The 22,470-nt window shown below is 39.6% G+C and overlaps 1 protein-coding gene and 1 long non-coding RNA gene across 3 annotated transcripts in view; one reads left to right on the top strand and one right to left on the bottom strand.

Moving 5' to 3' along the window:
- Window positions 1–8,455: 8,455 nt before the first annotated feature.
- LOC135414721 (uncharacterized) lies at window positions 8,456–18,485 on the top strand. Its single transcript, XR_010430796.1, has 2 exons — window positions 8,456–11,617; window positions 18,265–18,485. It is a non-coding gene; the product is annotated as an uncharacterized LOC135414721 (long non-coding RNA).
- PPM1H (protein phosphatase, Mg2+/Mn2+ dependent 1H) overlaps window positions 16,199–22,470 on the bottom strand; it is a 129,960-nt gene continuing 123,688 nt past the window's right edge. For both annotated transcript variants that reach the window (XM_064655810.1, XM_064655809.1), the window contains exon 10: window positions 16,199–21,081. In XM_064655810.1, coding sequence (XP_064511880.1) covers window positions 20,934–21,081 — 148 coding nt within the window. In that variant the 3' untranslated portion in view covers window positions 16,199–20,933. The remainder of the gene's footprint in view (window positions 21,082–22,470) is intronic.

Below are 22,470 nucleotides of genomic sequence, written 5' to 3'. Positions count from 1 at the left end.
CCTGCAGCTCTTTTTGCCTGGTTTTATATGCTGGAGTGTGAACTCACTCAGGAGGTGTTATGTCACCTTAAAGGAAAAGGGCTAATCAGAAAATCTCCACAAGTTACAGTCTTTGCACTACTGATTGGACTGTAGGTGGAATGGGGGGTGGGGGGGGTGGGGAGTGTTGTTTATTTTGTTGTTTGGGGTTTCTTTGGTTGTGGTTTGGTTTTGGTCAGTTTTTTTTTAATAATTGGTGAACACCTAGTGTAAATACTTGTTGGTGTCACAATTTAAATCACTTCTTACAAATGGAGAGTTTCTATGCTATGAGAAAACCTCACTTGCTTGACAGTGGGACTGTGTCGACAAGTAGTTTACAATCATTTTAGTGTCTTGGTGTGGCTTTAACAGAATACTTCCTTTGCTTTCACTGAAGCTTCACTTCCTTTGCTGTCATCATTGGCTCTGGTTGTGAATAGCACATTGCTTCTCTTGGGGTGCTTATTCAAGTACAGCTGCAAAAAAAACCCCTCAAACAAACTAGAGTTCTCTGCTTTAGGAAAGTTAGTACTCTCAAACACTTCCTTTGTTCTCCCTTCTTTGTTCTAATCTGAATTCCAGCAGGTTTTGTTTTCCGTCTTCATTCAACAGGAGATATTCCATGTATGGTTTTTTTTGGCTATAGAAGGCAACTAGGGAATTCATGGATCCACTGTTGGTATGGTCAGTATCCCTTTGAAGTAATACAGATCATACGCTCCATTTACAGAAGCATCTGAGCTGCTGCTACAGCAAGAAACTATCACTTAACGTGGGCCATTAGATCAATCTACATTATGATCTGCTTTTCAATAAAAACAAAATCAAAAAAGTTTTGATAAAGGCTAATTTCCTTAGATTTCTCCTTCTTTTGTATAGGAATGATACATTTAAAGTGCCTGTATTTGTGCCAACAGATTTTTCTCTTAACCTAGTGCTGAGAAATTGCTCTTCCTCTCCAAGGACCCTCCTCTGTGGTCTGCTGTAGGCTAACCAACTAAACTGAATCTCAGCCTTTTTCAACACTTGAAAGCTGCCGTTCACAGAATTTTTCAGGAAACATGGACTGAGATTTTTTCAGCTGCCCATAGTGAACTTGGGAAACCAGTGAGAGAACAGAGACTCAAACACAGTGGTACACAGATGGTCTGGTGGTTTGGAAATAGTCTGATACTATGCCAAAAATTACTAACCATTTCTATTAAACCTGTATTGTACTTGTATGAGTCTGCAGCCACCTGCCATGGTATTGTGACCTAAACCACAGACTATTGTGTTTGCTGTACTGTTAGGCAGTATTCTGAAACCTGATATTAAACCTGACTGAGAACATGGTTTCTTGTTTGTAGTTCAGGTGTGTTGCTGTATAATACAGCTTGTTCAGCTGCCTTTGTATTTCTAGTAAGAGCCTGTAAAGCTTTACTTGTCTTAAAAGATACAGGAAAAAGGTAAAGGAGCAAATAATCTCTCTGTCTCACTGTCCTACGGAGGTTATCAGAAATCCCTGTTCTTGTTATCTACAAAAACAAAAGAAGGAACTGCTTAAAAAGCAACCCATGCACTTATATTTTCTCCCACTCTCGCCTTCTTTTTTTTTTATCCACTATAACCTCAATTTGGCAATCTGCAGGATGGGTTGTAAATTACTGCATTGATGTCAATATTTGCAAATGATGTAAATAAATTAGGAGTTCTTACACTCTTTGACTTGCTAGTGACTGAATACTGCTTAATGTAAGAACATGCTATTTCATATGAAGAAGTATGTAAGTAAGCAAGTCCTTAAAAGCTGCACAAATGTAAGATGAAGTATGATCATTTTCTAAACCAGCAATAATCCCATTTCTTTATTGAATTTCCATTTTGGCTGTTTTTTCTTTTTGCATTTAAAAAGTAACTTCCATTCTCTCTCAAGTGATTTAGCAGGTTGAAAAATGGATGGATCTTTACATACATGTGGAAAATAATTTTCTTAAAATGAATACAACTATTCAGGCACTTTTTCACACCTTTGTCTGATGGATCTTATTTTCTTTTTATTTTTTTTAATTATTTTGACCATTTCCATGTGACTGTTTCCATTAGCTTTTCCCAAAAATACACTGTACTAGAGAGAATCCTAGGCCTGTGACTGAAATCAGATCAGTTTCAAACATAAACTAATGACCTCATTTATCTTGCATAAAATATATGGGGTTTATTTTTGTTGGAACTGTATTACCTTACCATGTAATGAACATAAAATATATCTCCTGATCCAATGGTCTTATAACTTAATCCCTTCCTCCTTTTCTGAATTTGGTTACTTCTTCCTATCACAGCTACTTTTGTTTGTTTAAGGTGACTTCTTTTGTTAAGGTGACCCCATGCAGTGCTACAGGCTGGAGGGAGAGTGTCTGGGAAGCTGCACAGTGGAAAAGGACCTGGGCGTGGTCAACAGGCACTGAAAATGAGTGGCCAGAGTAGCCAAGAAGGCCAATGGCATCCTGACCTGTATCAAAACAGTGTGGCCAGCAGGACCACGGAAATGATTGTTCCTCTGTACTTGGCATTGGTGAGGTGGCACCTCAAGTCCTGTGTCCAGTTCTGGGCCCATCACTACAAGAAGGACATTGAGGTGCTGGACCATGTCCAGAGAAGGGCAACGAAGATGGTGAAGGGTCTACAGGGGAAGTCCTATGAGGAGCAGCTGAGGGAGCTGGGATTGTTTAGCCTGGGGAAAAGGAGGCTCAGTGGAGACCTTATCACTCTCTACAACTGCCTGCAAGGAGGCTGTAAAGAGGTGGGGATCGACCTCTTCTCCCAGGCAACTAGTGATGGAACGAGAAGACATAGCCTCAAGCTGTGCCAGGGGAGGTTTACATTTGACATCGGGAAGAATTTCTTGATGGAGAGGGTTGTTAGGCATTGGAATGGGCTGCCAGGGAGGTGGTGGAGTCAGCATCCCTGGAAGTGTTCAAGAAATGACTGGACGTGGCACTTAGTGCTATAGTTTGTTTGACAGGGTGGTGATCTGTCAAAGATTGGACTTAAAATCTTAGAGGTCTTTTCCAACGTAAATGATTATGTATTCTGTATTTCTTTATCAACATGATATTGAATTTATAGTGACTAGACTTTTACTCTTTTGTTTCAAGTAATGCTGATAAAAATCTTATTTTCCCTGCTTCAACTCACAGTTGTTAATGACATAGGGAAGCATGTTGCAGGAATGAACACAACTTATAGTTTACTAAAGCAAAAGTGAAATGTTGTGTGTGCACAAGTAAAGAGAAATAAATGCATTTTTATTCTCTAATTCTGATCAGCAAGTGATGTCCAGCCACTTCCTAGGGATCAGGGCTTCAGCATGCGTAGTGGTTGCTCCAAAAGTAAACATTGTGAATAATGAATGCCTCCCCTTCCTCCTCCTTTCCTTAGCTTTATATCTGAGCTAACCTCATATGGTATGGAATATCCCTTTGGTTAGTTTGGGTCAGCTGGCCTATTTGTGTCCCCTCCCAAGACCTTGCCCACCCCCAGCCTACTGCTGGGGGGCAGAAAGTTGGAGAGGCAGCGCTGCTCAACAGTAGCCACAACACTGGTGTGTTATCAACACCTTTCTAGCCACCAGTGCGAAGCACAGCACTGTGAGGGCTGCTGTGGGAAAAATTAACTGCATCTCAGCCAGACTCAGTAGAATCTATAAGCACAGATATCTTCCAAGAAAAATTCTAGCTACAGCTTGTGACAACATCATAGGTTTAGATGGATTCTTGAAGACAATAGCAAGATGGAAGTGAAAGAGATCAGATTTTTCTAGGCATTTACCAAAAGAGAACACTTGGGGAAAAAAGGGCAAGCAAATAGTGGAAGTGACATTTTGAATAACTGAAGCATAATTCAAATTGACAGGACTGGCTAGCGAAGGAAAAATAAAGTTGCAAAACAAGTTTCTTTTACTGAAGGAGATAAAAGAAGGAAAAGTATATGAGCAGAGGACAGAAGGCAGGATCTGCAGAAAAGAGGAAAAAATTGTGATGATAATGTCTGGTGCCCAAGGAATAGTAAACATGATAGATGGACTGTGAAAGGGAATGGATGAACAAATGGTCTGAAAAGTTGGGAAATTTAAGGAAGATTCAATTAGCATCAGGAAGAAAACATACATATATGTAACTGGTACTCCCTTCTGAAGAAAAAGGGATGGGCTGTCATGACAATGGATCCAGAAGTATGTTTTCTAAGAAAAAAGTTAAAGATCTGAAACTTCTAATCCAGTGAACAGAAGTGTACATATTTCCTAGAAACTTCCAGAGGAGTTTTCTCATTTCCTGAAGAAAGAAGGACAAAGGTGTGATGATCAACAGATAACTCGAGTCGGTGCTAAGATCGATGAATTACTGAGAACAGTACAGAAAAAGAATATTTCATAATGGATATGCTAATATTATGGATAGTTTATGAGATTCAGTTTAGACCCATGCAGTGGGCAATAAAGTTGAGATAGAGCTAGATTTATGTACAAACGATGCCTACATGAATAGAAGGAGGATGGAAGGGCATAGGATATGAAAGCTTATCACGGAGCATGGCCTGGAGCAAAACAGGCATAGTGCTGTTAGAGCAACAGTCATCCAAGGCAGACTTCTGGGATCAGGATAAAAAATCCCAACACACTAGTTTTAAGAAGCATTTTGTAAACTTGTGAGAAGGCTTATGTGAGGCGATTGTACAACCTGCCAGAAATCTGGGTTTACAAGAACCCGTTCCTATTTTGTGGTCTTAAATGTTTATCTAGATGGTCTCTAACTGTTTCTCTTCATCTTGTCTTATGACAACTTCTTTTTGTTAACTGTCATTTCGTAGTGTCATATCACCATTACACACTTAACATTGCAGTAGTTTTTAAGCTTTTCAGCCTTTCCGAGGTCTCTTGAAACAGAGAGGTAAAATAAATCCATTAGCCACATGGTCTTTTGTTGTTCTTTCTTCCTCAAAAGCTTGTTTTGCCTTATAAGGTAATTTTTCTTGCTTTTTTAACCAATTACTTTGCTATAGCTGAACACTTTTAACCTGACTTTTAAGAAAACAAGGTTTATGTGATTGTGCATCTGCTAATCTTTCCTTATGAACCTTGAATTCATTGGCCTATTTCATCCAGATTTAACCAATAGGAAGAAAAATTAGAAATACTAAGTTTCTGAAAAAATTATGCCTTTATCTAAACAGCTGGGTAAAGAGAGCCTTCTAGAGGAAAGGCCGTAAGGGCTCAATCTTGTCAGTTAAATTAAAATCCACATGGGAAGTCATCCTATAGGCACAAATCCTGAGGAAACCAGGTTGGAAACAGTAATGTAAGAAAAGCACATGAAATTAGAGCTTTGCTAAACTAATGGGATACACACATGAATCATTCTTGGTCCCAGTTTTAAAGGATTACTGCTCATCCCCAACTAAGAAAGTATGTTCAGGAAAAAAAAGCATGCTAAAAACTAGCATAGGGTTTCTCAGCAGCAGTGAATGATCAATATATATCCAAACAGTCTCTGTTCAAAAATAAAAATTCTGCTGCTAGGAGAAAAGAGAACATGTTGAGAACAAGACTCTTTCATGGTGGTCCTTTCATGAAGTGTGATTTTAAGAACACAGGGAAATTATTTTGAAGTTATGACTTTTGGAATTTTATTCTTCTGAGTAATTTCTTGAAAACCGGTATGTCTGCCTTTGCCCATCGGTGCAGATGACGGAAGGTGGCCTAATGCCAGCTACAAGAAACGACTATGAATGCAATGATGGTAGCAATAATGACATTACAGATGAAACATGTTTCCACTAAAGACTGAAATTTAAGTTAAATAGCTCTGACTGTATTTATCAATGATGATAATAAGCAATTAGTTCCTTTCCATAGGAAAGAGGCTGAAAGCAGGAAACACAGTATTCAGCATTTTTCTGTTACACAAGTGCATTCCATGTAAACAATCTATTTTCTTCTTCCCATCTACAATACTGTTTTTATGCATAACTCACACATATACACTGTAGCACTTTTACATCTGTTGGTAATAGCTATAATCCAATGGATAGTTCTTTGCATATGAGATGGAATCAGCACCTTCATCCTAAAATAAACAAGATTGATCATAAATCTTTGATGTCACAAACCCACACTTTGTTTGCTAATCTCCAGCCAGTTGTGTACTGCAGCATCATGCATTTGCATATAGCAACTGATGATTTATACCCTTTCTAGCAAAACTCCCAGTTTCTCTCATATATCTGTTGATAGCATCACCAATGTCGAACAAAATTGCCAGTGACTTTGTGATGCATTCAATCCTGTGGGAGCAAAATGGGGCTTCATAAAGGATTTTCCTTACTATGGTCCTGCAGCTTCAAGACTCTACTTGGAGACGTTTTTTTACCTCTGCATTTCTAAGCAATATGCTGTACACCTGACCAATAATTAACAGTTATTTTTCTTTTGATGACCAAATCAGGCTAGGTAAGTTATTGGGCCTGATTCTTTTGCTGAGATATCTCAAGTTATGGTAAAATTTCTGCAAAGGTAAAGAAATAAAACCCCACCCATATCTTAATTTGTTCCATAAGCTTCTTTCTTGCAATTTTCTTAGCATTGAAGCGAATATGAGCACAGCATTCACTTCAGCTGCTGGATTTAGCTCGAGAGATTTGTTCACAAAGCAGCACAACCTCAGCTGGCTGTCACAGGCAGATTTGTTCTGAGCTTCTGTGGTTCCTCTGCTGCTGGTGCTCTGCCCGCTGTGATGGTGGCTGGCCTTCCACAGTGGCATTTGCCTGCACCTCTGCCTGCGCCACCGTGGCGCTGTGTGGGCTCATGCCAGAGCTCGTGTGCCCAGAGCTGTGGGTGTCACTGAGCGCACATGCCGTTTCCTCACTCCAAACACTTCCTTGTACCTTGTCAGCCTCGCCATGGCAGGGCACGCAGTGCTTTTAGCTCGCGATTTTAACTCTCACATGTACATTACGTGTTTCTGTGGGCAGAATACTTTGCTGTGAGATGTGTAGTGTTTTGACTAGCGGATTGCAGAGAGGTGCTCACAAAGCCTGTTCTGTTTATGCTGTGCATTCCTCAGGCAGAACTGGACTTTTCTTGGTCATGAACATAATTTGAGTCCAGCAAACCCCCAAGCAGTGTCCTTTCTTAAGCTATGTGTATTTTTAAGAGACTTGCAACACCAGTTTTTGTTGTGTTTTGTATGCAACTATATAAGAGTGGTTTTAATTGCAGCCATGGGCAGTCAGTGATTTCCTTCTAGTGTTTTCCAAGAGAAGTCTGCTTCTGGTCTTTGTTATTGAGACCATAAACAGGAGCGGGAGATTGTGGGTTGATCCAGAGCTAGGAAGGTCAAGTGGCATCAAAGGAAGGGGATGTCTCTTTCAGGGTCTTAATGGTAAACACATTGGCACTTTAGCATATTTGTCTGCATATCACTTCTGCAGTAATTAAAGACACCTTTTCATGCAAATGGTTCTTAGAAGTTCAGAGAGATGGAGGAGGAGGATGTGTAAAAGATCACCTCATTGGGCTCATCAGTTATTAACATTTTTTTCAAAGGTTGAGTCATGTCAAATTGTCTCTCTGTCTCTTGCTAAGGCACAAATATTTTTGTGAATGTGGTAACTGAAGCTTTTTTCTTAACCAACACCATCCCCCTAAAAAAAAAAAGGTGCCAAATATGAATCTCTATTCTAGTCCTGAACTGCTGGTGCTTCAGCAGTAAACAAGTCACATCACAGTTTATACATGAGATGCCAATTAAGCCTTCCTTAGGAATGTTAAACAAGAGAAGTCTTAGATGAACAGTACTCCAGGATGTCATGTGGAATATAGCCCCTAAAAGAGAATGTCTTTTACGTTGTTGTTTCTGTGATGATAAATGAAAAATAGTCGTGCTTTTAAACTAACCTGTAAGACTTGTTTACATCTCTGTGTGCCATCGTGTCAAGTGTTAGAATGAAGTCAGTGGTAAATTAAGGGATAGGAAAGAAAAAGGCAAACCGCCATTTGCTAAAAATTCCTTCCGAAGTGTTTGTGATGTCTTTGCTGTTGAGGATGCTTATTTGTAATTTTCCAGAATTAGATCTGAACCCATCCAGAATGGGCTTTAAGTGGGAAGAAATATCTAGCATTATTTTGGGAGGAACAAAGATTTGTCAGTATGCAGGTCACTACTCTGAAGGAGAAGGTTTATTTTACTTTTTTAGGAGACTTTTGTCATGGGTAAAAACAGTGTGTGGATAGTGTGCTACTCACCTTAATGAGGGAACTGGCGGAAGAGCTCACCAAGACACACTTCACTGTTTATCAACAGTCCTGGCTCACTGGAGAGGTCCTAGATAACTGGAAACTGGCCAGTGTGATGCCCATCCACAAGAAAGGGCCAGAAGGAGGATCTGGGAAATATTTGAATTTAGGCAAAGCAATACTGCACATCATCTATAAAATTCTCATAATGTCTCCATAGGGTGCTGTAGGGAACAATACGAATTGATGGCAACACAAGATGATGGCAAGTAGATGCACAGGCTAAGATATAGCTTTCTGTATTCTTCAGGCCTATAACATGGGCTTTGGCTTTGTTTTATTTGTATGGGGTTTTGAGGTTGGTTTTATAGGTACCATTGGTCCCTCAGACCTTTTAGTGAGACTGATAGCTGTTTGTGTATTTATTCTACAATCTCTTTAAAATGTGTATGAGATTTTTGTGGAAGTTTTACATATATCATAATTTATTCTATTGTCCTAGTCTTTTCACTTCTTAAAATAACTGCTATTATGTCATATTTTGGAGGGCTGAATTGTTTTCTGCTTTTTTCCCCTGTTGCATGAAGATTAAGTGGACTATCTTAGTTTCAAGTCAGATAGTATTTCATCAGGACAGCAAAATGACTGCAAGCATTCAACCCCTGTGGATGAAATCTCAATCTGCAGCATTTCTGTCTCCCACATTGAAAACACAATTACTTAGATCCTTGTAGATGGGCTTTAAAACTGGGCGTAATCCAGTGGTGAATGAAATGCAGAACCATACAAATCAGTGACATTTAGCCTAACCACACATCAGTCCAGGTGGCAAGATAAATTGGTACTCAACTGTTTCCAGCCCATTTTCCTGGTTAGCACTCCTAATACAAGAAACAGTTTTGGCACCTCCAGTGTGATTTTTGTGCATGTGCACACAGTTGTGGAAACACACTTTATTCTGTATTCAAATTTTCTGGTTCAGGTAAACTTCTAAAGCACTTGAATTTCATTTCACACTCCTCTTAAAAACAGTTGTACTTTCTGGAAAGAGAGCACCTTTGCCTTTCATCCTTTCTCCTCTCATTTGTGTGAAGAAATTGTATCACTCAGTTGTGACATTTCAGTAGTGGATGCTTACAACCATTTAAACTGAAAGCATATTTTTATGAAGTAAAACCTAGATATATTTACTTGTCAACAGATATCTCTATAACTTCCATAAAGAGGACTGAATTATAAAAATAGTAAAATATGTGAAGCATTTAGATGTTTCTGAAATCTATGCTTCAAAAAAGAGCAAGAGCCAGCAATCCCTTGTGCCAACCTCTTTTATCTCTTGCAAAGCCTTTTCTCATTTATTGTAATGCTTAACAATTCCATTTCACAGTGTGCTTTAGATTCCTAACAGAAAAAAAAAAAAATTACTTAAGAAAAAACAACTTGCAAATCCAAGACCAGTTTCTGTTTCTGTATGGTTCTAAATGAAGCCTTACTATTTCTTTACTAATGAAAATCTTTTCCACATGGAATAAACTCTTAGTTCTTAGCATCATTAGTAATGCTTAAAAAAAAGTATTTAAAATGGTTCAGTTGCCAACTGCCTTTGACTGTCTCAATAAGACATTGAAACAGACCTTCTGCTCTAAATTAATAAGGCCAATCACAGTTACCCAAAGCCCAGAATGACCGATCATTCTTCTGGTGTCATCGCTATCTTTACTGAGGTCAGATAAATCACTTTCAAGCTGTTAAATCAATGATCGTAAATTAGGGCTCTGTTTTTACAGCACCTTGTGGGAAATTCTCATGGTTAAATTAATCTAACAGCTGCAGTGAAGAGCACTTCCCACAAGATCATGTCAAAAGTTCTCCCCCTACATACCACTTTTTTTTTTAAGGGAAAAAAAGGACTGAATTATTTGTTTTTACCTAGCACACAAAATGGAATCCCTCTATCTATCCCTGCTAATTCATGTTTCAATTGTACCCAGCTGTTTAAATTGCACTGTGCAGAGATTGCCTTGATCCCCAGGTGCTGGTACTCCATCTGTGCTGCTCTGAGAGACTATTTACAGCCGAGGTTAGGCCAGTGATTGCTGGGATGGAAAACTCATTTCTCAGCCTGGCTTTTATTTACACTCTTATTAAAGATCCTTTCACTCATGTTGGAATGGCAGCTAGTGGCTGCAGTAAGCGTTTGGCATTGAGCCAAGCAGCAAAATTACCATGTCGATGAAAGATAGCCTGCTTCCATTTTAACCTTTCACTGTTCCCCCTTTCCATCTATATTTGCATGAAGAAGGATGATTATTGAAAGAGATAGGGGGACAAAGGGATGAGAGAATCCTTGTCAACTGAGCTTTTCAAGGGATAAACCAATGGTTTGTGATCAATTTTGAGAAATCTTTACTGCCTTGCTAATTTCCTACTCCTTTCTCTTAATTGCTATTAGACTTTATTTTTACAGAGCTCATGCTCTGCTCACATCCTTCCCCCACTGCTACCCTGTGCCTTGTGAACACAACCCTGGATACGTCTGCGATGTTGAGGTTTGTACTTCATCCCCAATGCAGGTCACACAGAGCCATAGCAACACCCTCAAAGCATTTTTCTCCTACAAATATGCCTCTGAGAAATGAATCACTTTCTTGGGACCAAGCAGCTCATTGCACACAGCATGTTATGTTACTGGAGAGGGCAAGGGAGAGTATGACCAGTGGGTGGGGGAGGCAGGCATGCAGTCATCACACTATGGCCCTAGATACATTTAAAAAATAAATATTTCTCCAGAGACCTCAGCACTTTTGTTTTTAAGAACACAGGACTGGTGATAAGGAAATCCACCTCAGATGTTGGGAGACAACAACCAACATTTTTAAGTGCCAACTATAGCCCAGCACAACAAGCAGGAGACCTCAAACCCTCAAGCCTCTCTATCAAGCTCTGTTTGTGAGGCAGCCCATGACTGGAAGTGCAACAGCTATGGTGGTTCTTGACTGCTAGCAAAGCCACATTTTTCTCTCTTCTCCTGCTTCCAGAGCAAGAGAGATGGGTCTATTTCCATTTTTCCTTAGTGTAGGAGCACTGACTCTACTGAGAGGTTTACAAGGGTTGGTGTTCTTCCTTCTGAGCCTTGGTTTTGGTAGTGGGCAAATAGAAGCATTCATCCCCTTCCCCAACAAAAAAAGAGGCTATTTTCTGAGGGATTTAACTCTTTACTTAGATGTTTATGTCATCTGTTGTTTAGGCACTACTTAACCTTGCAGGTCCCCAAGAAATGTAGGCTCCACTCATCACCAGGAGGCTGCTGGTGATCAGGGGCAGGTAACTTCACTGGCTCAAGCTGTCTGACAGCCACAGGCTGGTGCATTCCCAGGAGTGGCAGATATATGTGGCTTTTCAATACAAAAGTAGCTGTTGAATCCTCCAAAGAATGACCAAAATTGAGTTATTCCCAGTTCAATTTTTAAAACTTGATTTTGTCTCCATTGAGTATGAGACACCTGGAGATAGGATTGCCTTGCTATTCTTCCTCACTAGTCCTCCTAAAAGGTAGAGGGTTTGTTAACAAAAGCATAAACATATATATTTAGCTGTATTCTGAGTGACTGACAGTTAAAAGAGGTGTATCTACAGAATACCGCTTGCTTTCAGCTCCTGGAACAGGCACCAACAGATCACATCTTCCAATATGTTAGTTGCTGCTCAAAGTTATTTTTTCCTAGATACATACATTACATATATATATACACACATATATAAAATATATAATTATTATAAATTCAATTTCAATATTGTACAAAAGCTTATTTATTAGAACTCAGTCTGTGCCATATAGCTAACCTCAGGACTCCAGGTTAGTTGGGTGTTGTTTTTCCCATTTTCTGATTGACTGAGTATCTGAGTCCCACGCTACCTGCTTTCCTAATGAAGCCAGCACCAGGGAAATCTTGCAGGAGTGGTAGCAGAAAAGAATGACTGAGAAATTTTACATAACAGTAAATATTTTTCTTTTTTTCCTCTCCTTCCTTTTTTTATTGGCACTAAACAGACCTTCCCTAAAACACCCTTCTTAGAAAAATGTTACCACAGAAAGATTTACTGTCTGAGCATTGTGTTTTGTATTTTTCCTATTCATAGAATACTTATATGTCTGGACATGAAACTTAGTTTGAAGCTTGTGTTTTGATTCTTGTCTGGCTCATTTAAACTGCTTCTATGCTGGTGCTCAAGCAGAGAAGGAGTAAGAATGATGTTCCAGCTCTTCTAACATATTCTAAATTCCCAGATGTAAAATTCAATTGCATGAGGGCTGGTGAAAAACAAGCATTAAGAGAGGGCACGAAGACCAGCTCTTCTAACATATTCTAAATTCCCAGATGTAAAATTCAATTGCATGAGGGCTGGTGAAAAACAAGCACTAAGAGAGGGCACAAAGACCAGCAAAGTAAATTTATTTTTTTAATTGGGAGCACAGTGAACACAATCCTCAGAAAATGCAGCATAAGAACTTTGTATTAGGAGCTTGTTCATGGAGTACCTTGATCTCAGCTAGATGAGTTGCTGTTGACATTTGGCTGACAAACCTCTAGGGAAAGCTGGTGGATGCTAAGAAATAAGACATTTGGTGCAATTAGCTGTGGTACCAACCCAGGAATGAAAGTAAACAGGCACAACGTGGGGATGAGAGGATTCTTGAGAATCAAGGCCTAAACTGCTTGCGGCTGCAGCAATTCCCTGCTCTTTGTGCATTCTTTGGCAATTACCTGTTTAAATAACTGGTTTGCCTGCTTTTAGGTCCTGGAGAACTGCAACTTGATTTGGCTTCTTGTCTCCCCTTCCTCATCCCAGTATGTGCTGTGATACTGCACCCTACCCTGAAGCAGCTGTCTCAGCCCACATCTGCTGCAGAGGGCTGTGCATTTAAAAATTAAACTGATACACATTTATGAGACCTGGATGGGCAGAGTCAGTCTAAATTCTGAACAAACTGAAATGACTGCAGGGCTGTCAGCTGCTTTTACATCCCTGAGCTTTATTGAATATTATACTGGGCAGAGAAATGGTCTTTGTTTAGGAACAATCTGTGCTACTTGATGAGGTGACTGCCTAGTCATTTGTCTTCTCCAGTAACTCTCATGGGAAAACAGTATCTTTTCTTGTAATTTTAGTCATGGATATCTTGCAGAATTTCCATATTCTTAAATCTTACCTTCCTAAAGCAAAAATAGCAAAATTTCATGTTTCTTTGCTTAGTCTCTGAAAAGTTGTAGCGATTACAGAAATAAGCAACAACTATCATATGAGAAGCTAAATGTTGTATCTGAGCTTGTGTGATAACCTTTGGATCTTCCAGACAGCTCTTAATTTGCCAAGGAAAACTTCCTTGCAAAATTTTCCCAGATAATAACTGAGCCAAAGTACTGGGGTAACAATGGCTCAGAAAGTTGAACCTTCTAAGATCAACTTAAAAACCATTAAAGTTTCCCCTTTCAAATAGGAGAATTAAAATATTACATGCATGTAAGTTTTAATTTGGAGGTAATAAGCAATGTTAGCTTAAAGAAGACACCCTTTCCCTTTCTATGAGTCTTTCCTTTAGCTACTAGTAATTCCTGCACTGCTGGTGATGCTGGTGGTGTCAGCACCCACAGGAAGCAAGTGGTGAGAGGAGGTGGATGGCCAAGGACTCAGTGGCACATCTCAAACAGCAGTTAACAACTCCAAAATGTTTTAAATCAGAGAGGGGCAGAGTAAGGAGAGGAAAGGAAGGAAAAACACCACCAATAGCATAAATGAACCAGGAAGATACTCTGTTGGAGTACAGTCTGTTGGGAAAGGCCTCAAATTACCACAAGCAGAACACCCAACCAACAGACTGGTAACTCCAGGGATGACTGTGAAGCACAGAGACAATGCCAAACCAATACAGCTGGTTGTCTTGACAGAGGAATGCCATAAGGGATTGATTTTTATTGCTTAAAGGAATAAATGCTTGGGGGGTAAAGATGAGGGACATTTTGACTCCTTAGAAGCCAAGACATTATGCACTAAAACACCAAAGAAAAAGAATGTAATTCTAATCTTAGGCAGCCTCAAATTCATGAAGGTTCAGAGATCTCGTCTGTCTACACATCTAAATAATCAGTCTTAAATTAACTGCATTAAAAATTTAATTACTTTTTTCTACTGCAGCTACCTCCCTCTCCCCTTAGTATTTTGTGGTAGAGTGCTGTGGACTATTTCTGCAGCTTCAAATTTATGACTAATTGTTGTTAAATTATGAAGAGTCTCCAAATCATGTGTCTTTTATCTACCTGTAGATACATTTTGTGTATCTTGATCAAACTCCTTTTCAATAACCTCACCCTCAAAGCACAACTTCCCCCAAAATCATTCTATGTCTCCAAAAGGTTATGGCATCCTTTGTTTTGCGAAGTGGAGGATTAAAAAAAAAGCCTTCATCCTTCCTCCTAACAAGAACAGGATGTGCAAAAAGTTTGCTTTATATAAGCCTTCCTGGAAAGCACAAGAGAAACTCTAAAATCCGTAAAAGCTGCAGTGTAATAGCATAAAGAATTCAACTTTTTGTGAAGGTACATCTCTCTACCAGGATATGTTAAGAAGACAAAATTTCAGGCCTTGGTTTTACAGAAACTGTACAAAATACAATAAACTACTTGGATCTTTCCCTTATGTCAACTGAGTACATTCAGTAGGATACTATGAATGTATTATTTGGCAAAAGACTGATTTATTGCCTACATGAATTAAAGAAACTGATGTCCAAATCTGAAGAGTTGCATTGATTACCTAAAAAAAATTAAAATAACAAGCCTTACTTGACCTACAAGCTTACAGAATTTAGGGCATAGGAAATGCAAAAGCAAGAGGATGATGTGGAGCAGGGTCCTTATAGTTCAGCTGATGTGCAACAGTTCCCTGTCACTTCATGCTATCAATACTTATTATTCAGCTGACACCAGCAAGCCAGGTAAAGCTGTGCTGAAGTTTTATTTGCACAGCAATTGTAAGCTTGACACTGTGGTCGTATTGCAGTAATAGACTTTAGGACTTAACAGGAGAGTGAGAAGAACCAGAGTTAAAGTAACACATTGCTTCTCTCTGCACTCTCCATTATGCTCAGTGAATACAATGGACATGTGCAGCACTTTAAAAACTGGAGTAGTGCTGGAACAGATGTTCTCACTGCTCTCCTACTTAGTGTGAGGTGAAATAAGAAGCAGGAGAATTGCTTGTGCTACAATGCAGTATTTCAAAATATAACAAGTAGATACCTGTCCAGCACTCATTCTCTTGCTGGTAACCCAGGTGGGCATTGTCCATGGCTGTGCTGGTACAGTGCAAGGTTGGTGTTATTTCCTGCATCTTCAGTGCCTTCAAAAGCATCTTTGGTTACTAAATAACCATGAACGCTTGCTTCATTGGAATCTACGAATTCATCCTTGGGTTTGCTTGAACATAAACTCAGAACAGAATTTAAGACAGTGATTCCTAAGGAACTGGGGATGAGGGAAAACTTACTCTGTTATCATTTCCAAAATTATACCCAATGCCTCAGAGAGCTGGTAGCTGATCACTTTGCACAGCTCTTCATTGAGTCAGAACATGGCAACTGCCAGTCTGAGCAATGAATCATAATCCAATGGCAGCACACAGCTATCCTACAGCTGAACTCTTTCCAATCAACCCATAGGCTAATGCACCTCACAGGAATTTACTTCATTAACTGAAGAGTGAGACCTTTTGTCAGTGAATCATTCATTCCCTTGAAAAGCAGTGTGCTACTTGTCCATATTGCACAATTGGTAATACACATAAAGAGACTTAGGAAATCTTCATGACAAAGGCAAATAATAATGATTATAGATCTAGATGGATATATATAATATATAATTTAAAATTTTATTTTAAAACTTTGCACATACACTTCTTCAGTATCCTCCTCTTTTGTTCATTGCACTGAAAAGTTTCAAAAAACACAAAATATATCCCTTTACTAAACATTTTTTGTTCTTAGGTTACAAAAAGATGAACATTTCACAGTCACAAAGCAGAAGTACATTGGTCCAAAACATCTTCCTTCAGCAGGTCCTCCTTTCCTCAGAACATATAAATCCCAGACAGTTGTACAGATCTTAAGATACTAAGATGAATTGTCCAATGAAGGAAAGAAAAATGTGGCAGCTACTAGAAAGAAATAAAATCAAAATAAGACACCTATAAAAGAACACCAACAGTAATGGTTAAAAAAAAAAGCAAAATGAGCATGGAGGTGGACAAGGGCATCCTCCTTCAAGTACATCACAGGTAGAAATACAGCAGCACAGTTACAGCATCATTTGGTCACTCTCTCTGTAGTAGCCACATCACTGAATCTTCATCTAAGACACATGGAGGAAAACTTTACACACCTAAAATGTTGGGGACAAACAACAATTCCACACAGTTTGCCATTCATGTTTGATACAAAACTGTTGAAAGTATTTGGACATAAAACATAAAATAAAAGCAAAACGCTGAGGCTGGAAGAAATACAGCAGATTTGCTCAGAGCGTGTAGTGTTCTTTAAAAACTTAGCAGAAGCTCAGAGCCAAAATTTGCCCAAACATCCTGGAGGCACAGAGTCAACAGTACCTCACAGACCTCTCATCATATTTTAACATGGAAATAACTGTAAATGGAAATCCACTGATAACAGCAGACTCTGACCACTCTTCCTTTAGCTTGTTAGCCCTGTTGTTTTTTAGAATTTTTAAACAAAATTCTCTCTCTCCATCATAAGGCCACTGAACATCTCAGACAATACACTTTTGTGTTCATGAAGGAAGCATTATTGCCTTAACATACCAAAGGATGGTTGTGTGCCTCACATAATAAAGTCTAAATGAAATTTCTAACCATCTTCTTCAATAAATTAAACAAACAAAATTTTAGGCTGTAGTGCAAGAGGAAAGTGTCTGAAATGTCTGTACTATCTTCTTCAACAGTATTCATAGGAGAATGGTAGAAGCTTCTTGGTTTTGATTTCCTAGAAGTGGGACTGGACTAGGCACCACAAAACAGTGTGGTGCAAAACACTGCACTATCAGCTAACTGGAACTCCATTATTAGCGCCTTTCCTTGCCATTATCCAAGGAAGGGTAAGAACTTGCTCAACTTTCTAAGCAATGCCTATGCAGGCAAGGCTCAGCACTGCGCAATAGCAATATGAATGCAGACGTAACTCAGGGCTGAGCTTCCTTGCTGCTAAGGCTTACACAGTTTTGGATACCAAGGGAACTCACCTGGCAAAACCCAGCACTGGTTTAGTTCAGGCAGTAACTAAAATGACATGCCAAGGATCTAAAATTTGGACTTGATGCCTAACTTGCTCCAGTCTGAGGACATGAGCTGTCTGCTCCCAACTCGTGAGCTTCACTGAGTCCTGGAGCACCTACAAGTCTTTACGTGGCACCCATCTTCACCTATCTGAAAAATAGTATTTTGCACCACAGATCCTCCCTCCCATCAGTGGTTTCTAATGCTGTGATTCACAAAATAATTCAGCCTATAAAGGGAATTGGAAATGCTTTTAATTATTCTTGCTTCTTGCACAATACCTCTGCAATAAATAACTCCCGCCTGCTATTTCTGTGAGGCTGGGGTGTGTATATGTGTTTATACCATGCCTTGAAGCAGAGCACTGATCCCAGTGCAGGGGATGTAAGAAGCTCCTACAGAAAGCAGATAGAAGTGAAAGCCCGAGTACTAATGCAGCAGGTCAGAGATGCACCAGACAATCCAGGGAGAAAAGCACCTAAATGTGTAAAAGATACTTTGTAAAAAAGCAAAACAAAAAGCATCACAGCATAGTTTCAGTCACATACTGAAACCTTTTGTTAAAGTTCTCAGAATTCATTAACTGATGCTAATTGATACTGTTAATACTGTACTTCTGCCCTTTCCAGGAGAGAGGCTGACAGTGAGAACACAACTCGACCTGGGTCCAGCCACTGCAGAGAAGTCATATGGCAGTGCCTCAGATGAAAAACAAACACTGTGTAGGCTGATTCACCAGGACTCACCAGATCATGGTCTGAGAAGTCACCCATCAGTTTGCTTCCCACCAAGTCATGCCATCTGCTAACCCCTCTCTTCAGGGGTACATTTAAAAAACACTCCTGAATGAGTAGTTGTCTTGAAGTTTTGCTTTTAAATTTTGGCAAATGCTACACAGGAAATCTATTTCCACCACATTGTACTCAGTGGTTTTATAAAGACTGGTATGCGTGTTGACACCATGTTACCAAATAATGAAGACCAACAGTGCATGAGCACTGAAATATTTGACTCAGGCTTGTAGCTGGTACCAGCAAGCACCAGCTTCTTTGCTGTTCAGACAGTTTCACCAGATTTGCCAGCACTAGTTTCTTTGTGAAAGAGGATCTGAATTGCTAGATGACTATACAACTGCATTTGTGAAGAGACAACAGGAGTTACACAGAGCATGAAAAGCACGTTTACAAGTTTATTAGGCCAAAAAGAAGTGCAAGAGAAGTTCTCTTGCTTAAAATTTGAATCATATGAGGGCCCATGGGAAAAATATTCTAGACTCCAAACCTCTCTTTTTACCCAGATGCACACAGAAAAAGAGGTAAAGAGAAAAAAAATAAGGAAAGAAAAGATAAAGCATGACAATACATAATCAGATATGCCATTGATTTATGTTGAAGCTCTAGAATATAAAACGTCTGTGTTCTGCACAGCTTTATCACATGCAGGCATTGGGGAACTTGTGGAACAGTTTTCAGGCTAAAATCATGCAGCTTGCTGCATGTTTGAGCCGTTACACACTCCACATTGCCTGAAACCCCTTCTGGGTCTAGAGATTTAGAGCAAAAGTAGTTTAAATCCACCAAACTGTTGCACATACACTTCAAGATGCAATCAAATACAGCATCTGGGCAGCTACGTCGCACTCATGCTGCGTCGTGTTTACACAGCACATCGTAAACTACAAAACTGGCAAGCTCTGGGTCACACCTGTTCAGAAGAAAGTCTGCAAAGGGCACAGCATCCTCTTTCTACTTTGGAAAGGACACAACATTTGTAAGCTCCCTAGTCAGTGCCGTACAATTACATCAGCTCCTGCCTTTTTTCCTGTCAAAGAAGTACAAACCAGATGAGCAGCTCCACATGAATGTGGTCTGGGGACAAATAAGGTGAAAGTTGGCTCTCCAGCCAATATATCTGCCTATAGGCTAGAATCTTCTAGTTTTGTTTTTTTCTTAAATTTCTGCCAGTGAAGTAGGAGAGCTGTCTGCTTGAAGACTAGACAGCAAGGTTACACTGCAGATTTGCTCACTTGTTTCTCTCCCGGACTACTGCTTTCACTTCAATAATGTTTTATGCAAATTTTCTTTATTTAAATTGATTTGCCACTGCTAAGAAAAATGCTGCTAAAGCTAGCCAAGGACTTGAATCTATCACAGTCATACTGTAATCCTTGACTACAGTTCTCAATGCCAAAAGGACAGAAAGTTATAAGTTGTCACATTCTGATCACCCAAGTCAAGCAGGCAAAGGTATACTGAATAATAAGTGAGGCAGGAAGAAGTGAACACCTTTTAAATAGATCACTACCTGGGTATTCAAATTGCTAATGAGAACAATACCACCACTTCCAAGTAGGAATCCAACTAAAAATACACTCAGGAGCCCAAACAAATTTACTAAATCCCAACTGATGCAAAAACTTTATGATCAGGGATCCTTTCAACAGGATAAAGCAGGCAGAATCATTCAATGAATGTAAATCTCTGATCCCAAAAAACCCGCAGCCTCCAGGTAAATATCACGTATAGCTGAGTTTGCATGCTCTGTATAATCATGGTATACACACAACAAGGAATCTGGATGAATAACTCCTCACACCAGAATAAATTCTGCCATACAGGACTGTGACCTATTTCTCCTGGACAATTTTGCAGGTGGCTGTTTTAGCTGCAGTAAACAGGCATAGTCACACTGAAAACAATTTCAGTTTTCCTACTAAAATACAAGAGGTATCTACTGAAGAAGAGATGGGAGAGGAAAATGGGGGCTCAAAGGATTACACAAGTTTGAAGTTGTCCATAGATAAGTCATGAATACAACTTTTTGAAAGAAGAAAACTCTTGAGTCTCATATATGTATATGTATATATATATATATTTAAATGACATGTGACCCAAGCCACCTTCTGAATATTTGGGGGTAGATTTCAGGAACCTCCTTGGCTTCTGATACCCATTTCTACTTTCACAACTGAAATGGCTCTTCCAAGCTACATGGTAAACTGAGAAAAAAATTAATTCCCCACCCGACCTGGAGGGATGACAGAATCCATAATATGCTAGCAGCATTTAAATCCCATTCCTGTTAAGCACCAAAACCATTTCTATAGGGAAATTGGAATCTTATGGGTTACCTTTAATCATATACAGTATATGTGCAGAGCCCTACCTTTCGGGCAGAAAAATACCCCTCCAGCATTACATCAATTGGAAGTGTCTTGGTCAGACCACCAAAACCATAATGTCTCTTACAGGCCCTTCCCAAAAGGATCCCCATCCTATAATCACTCTTGATGCTACTTTCATGACTGTTTGTTCCCATGTATTAAAGGGATGACGTAGACAGAGATGTCGTCTCCAGAGCCCAGCCTGTCATTGGATATTCGCCAGCCCCGGTCCTTCAGCACTCCCCTGGCTCGCATCACCAGGTCCTGCGCCGCCAGCGTGTACCTGTGGAAAAGGCAGAATATAGCCAGAGTGTGTTCGCCTCTGTGAGGAGAGTGGGTTTTCACAGCCTGCCGCCTGGCAGATTTAATGTTGTGGCCTACCAGGACATGTTTCCCAGTGTTTTAGAAGCAGGCAGGAAAAACACAAACCACTGCATACCCACAAAGCAACTCCTTCCAGTTCAGTGACAGCTCCTGAATAAGAATGTAAAGGTATTTGACAGACACCACTTGACCAAAAGTTACCGGCCGTTCTGGGTGCCTGGCTTCACCACTCTTCAAAAAAATATTAAACACGCTTGCCTTAACGAATTGGCTTTCTAGGAGTAGTCTGAAAAATTGAGGACCCCAAATAACACTACTTGTTGAAAACTACACACTTGTTCGCTGACACACCTGAAGGTAATCATATCTGAACTACTTCAGAGATGAACTGCAACAAAGAAAGTAATTTGGAGGCAAGTAATAGAGCATGAGAAATAAAATCCAAATTACACTTTAAGCCAAGTAGACTAACTCGTCTGTTTTCCTTGACTGTAGGAATGATTTTTAAATCTCTTTTATTCTGAAACTGGAAAAGGAAACTTACAGTTAATATGGCCAGATTAACAGAATCCCACAGTTCTTTCACATTTATAAGTTCAATGAAAACTGCATGAATGTGAGTTGTCAAGTGCTTAATTTAGTGAAATACCAAGGCTCATATTCTTTCAAAACTCCCAGCTTGTGCTGGGCTGAGTGGCATTGGATTTATGGGAGTTATTTTTCTGTCCTGAAAAAATACCACATGCTGCTTGGGGGCAGAAGGGTGTCAGAGTCCAAAAGTGGAGCATAGACAGTGCCCTGTCATGTGTGCTGATATGTCCTCCCTTATTGCTTTAGCTGCTGTTACTACATCAACACATCTGTGTACTCAGAAACTTCCTCTGAAAGAAATCCATTATGGGTGAACAGCTACTGTCACGTTTTACTTCATCAGTCCAACACCTGGCCAAGATGTTCTGAATTAGTTGGGTGGAGGCAAACTTTTCTACTATTAGATAATTAAAAATTAATTGAATAGTTAAAAGACTGACAAGAAAAAAAACCAGTTCAATATTGTGTCTCCATGTGTTTTATTTAAAGCATAAGTATCAATCTCCAAGATGATGCAGGACTCTATGAAGCCACACACACAGGCCTCCAGAACTAAAGCACACCTCTGTAGTTTCCAAAAACCAGGAAGGACAAGAAGTGTTTGCATTTCAATATCTCCTTTTCTAAGGAGGATCCTTGACCTGAAATGATCTGCCCAGATCTCATCTGAGGAATGAGAAAGAACAATAGATATATTTGCTCTACTAGAAAGATTTCTTCAATGCAAATGAATCAACACCTGATTACTCATAAGGTT

This window comes from Pseudopipra pipra, chromosome 5, assembly GCF_036250125.1.
Source record: "Pseudopipra pipra isolate bDixPip1 chromosome 5, bDixPip1.hap1, whole genome shotgun sequence".
NCBI lineage: Eukaryota > Metazoa > Chordata > Aves > Passeriformes > Pipridae > Pseudopipra > Pseudopipra pipra.
This window is presented reverse-complemented; position numbering and strand designations above follow the sequence as displayed.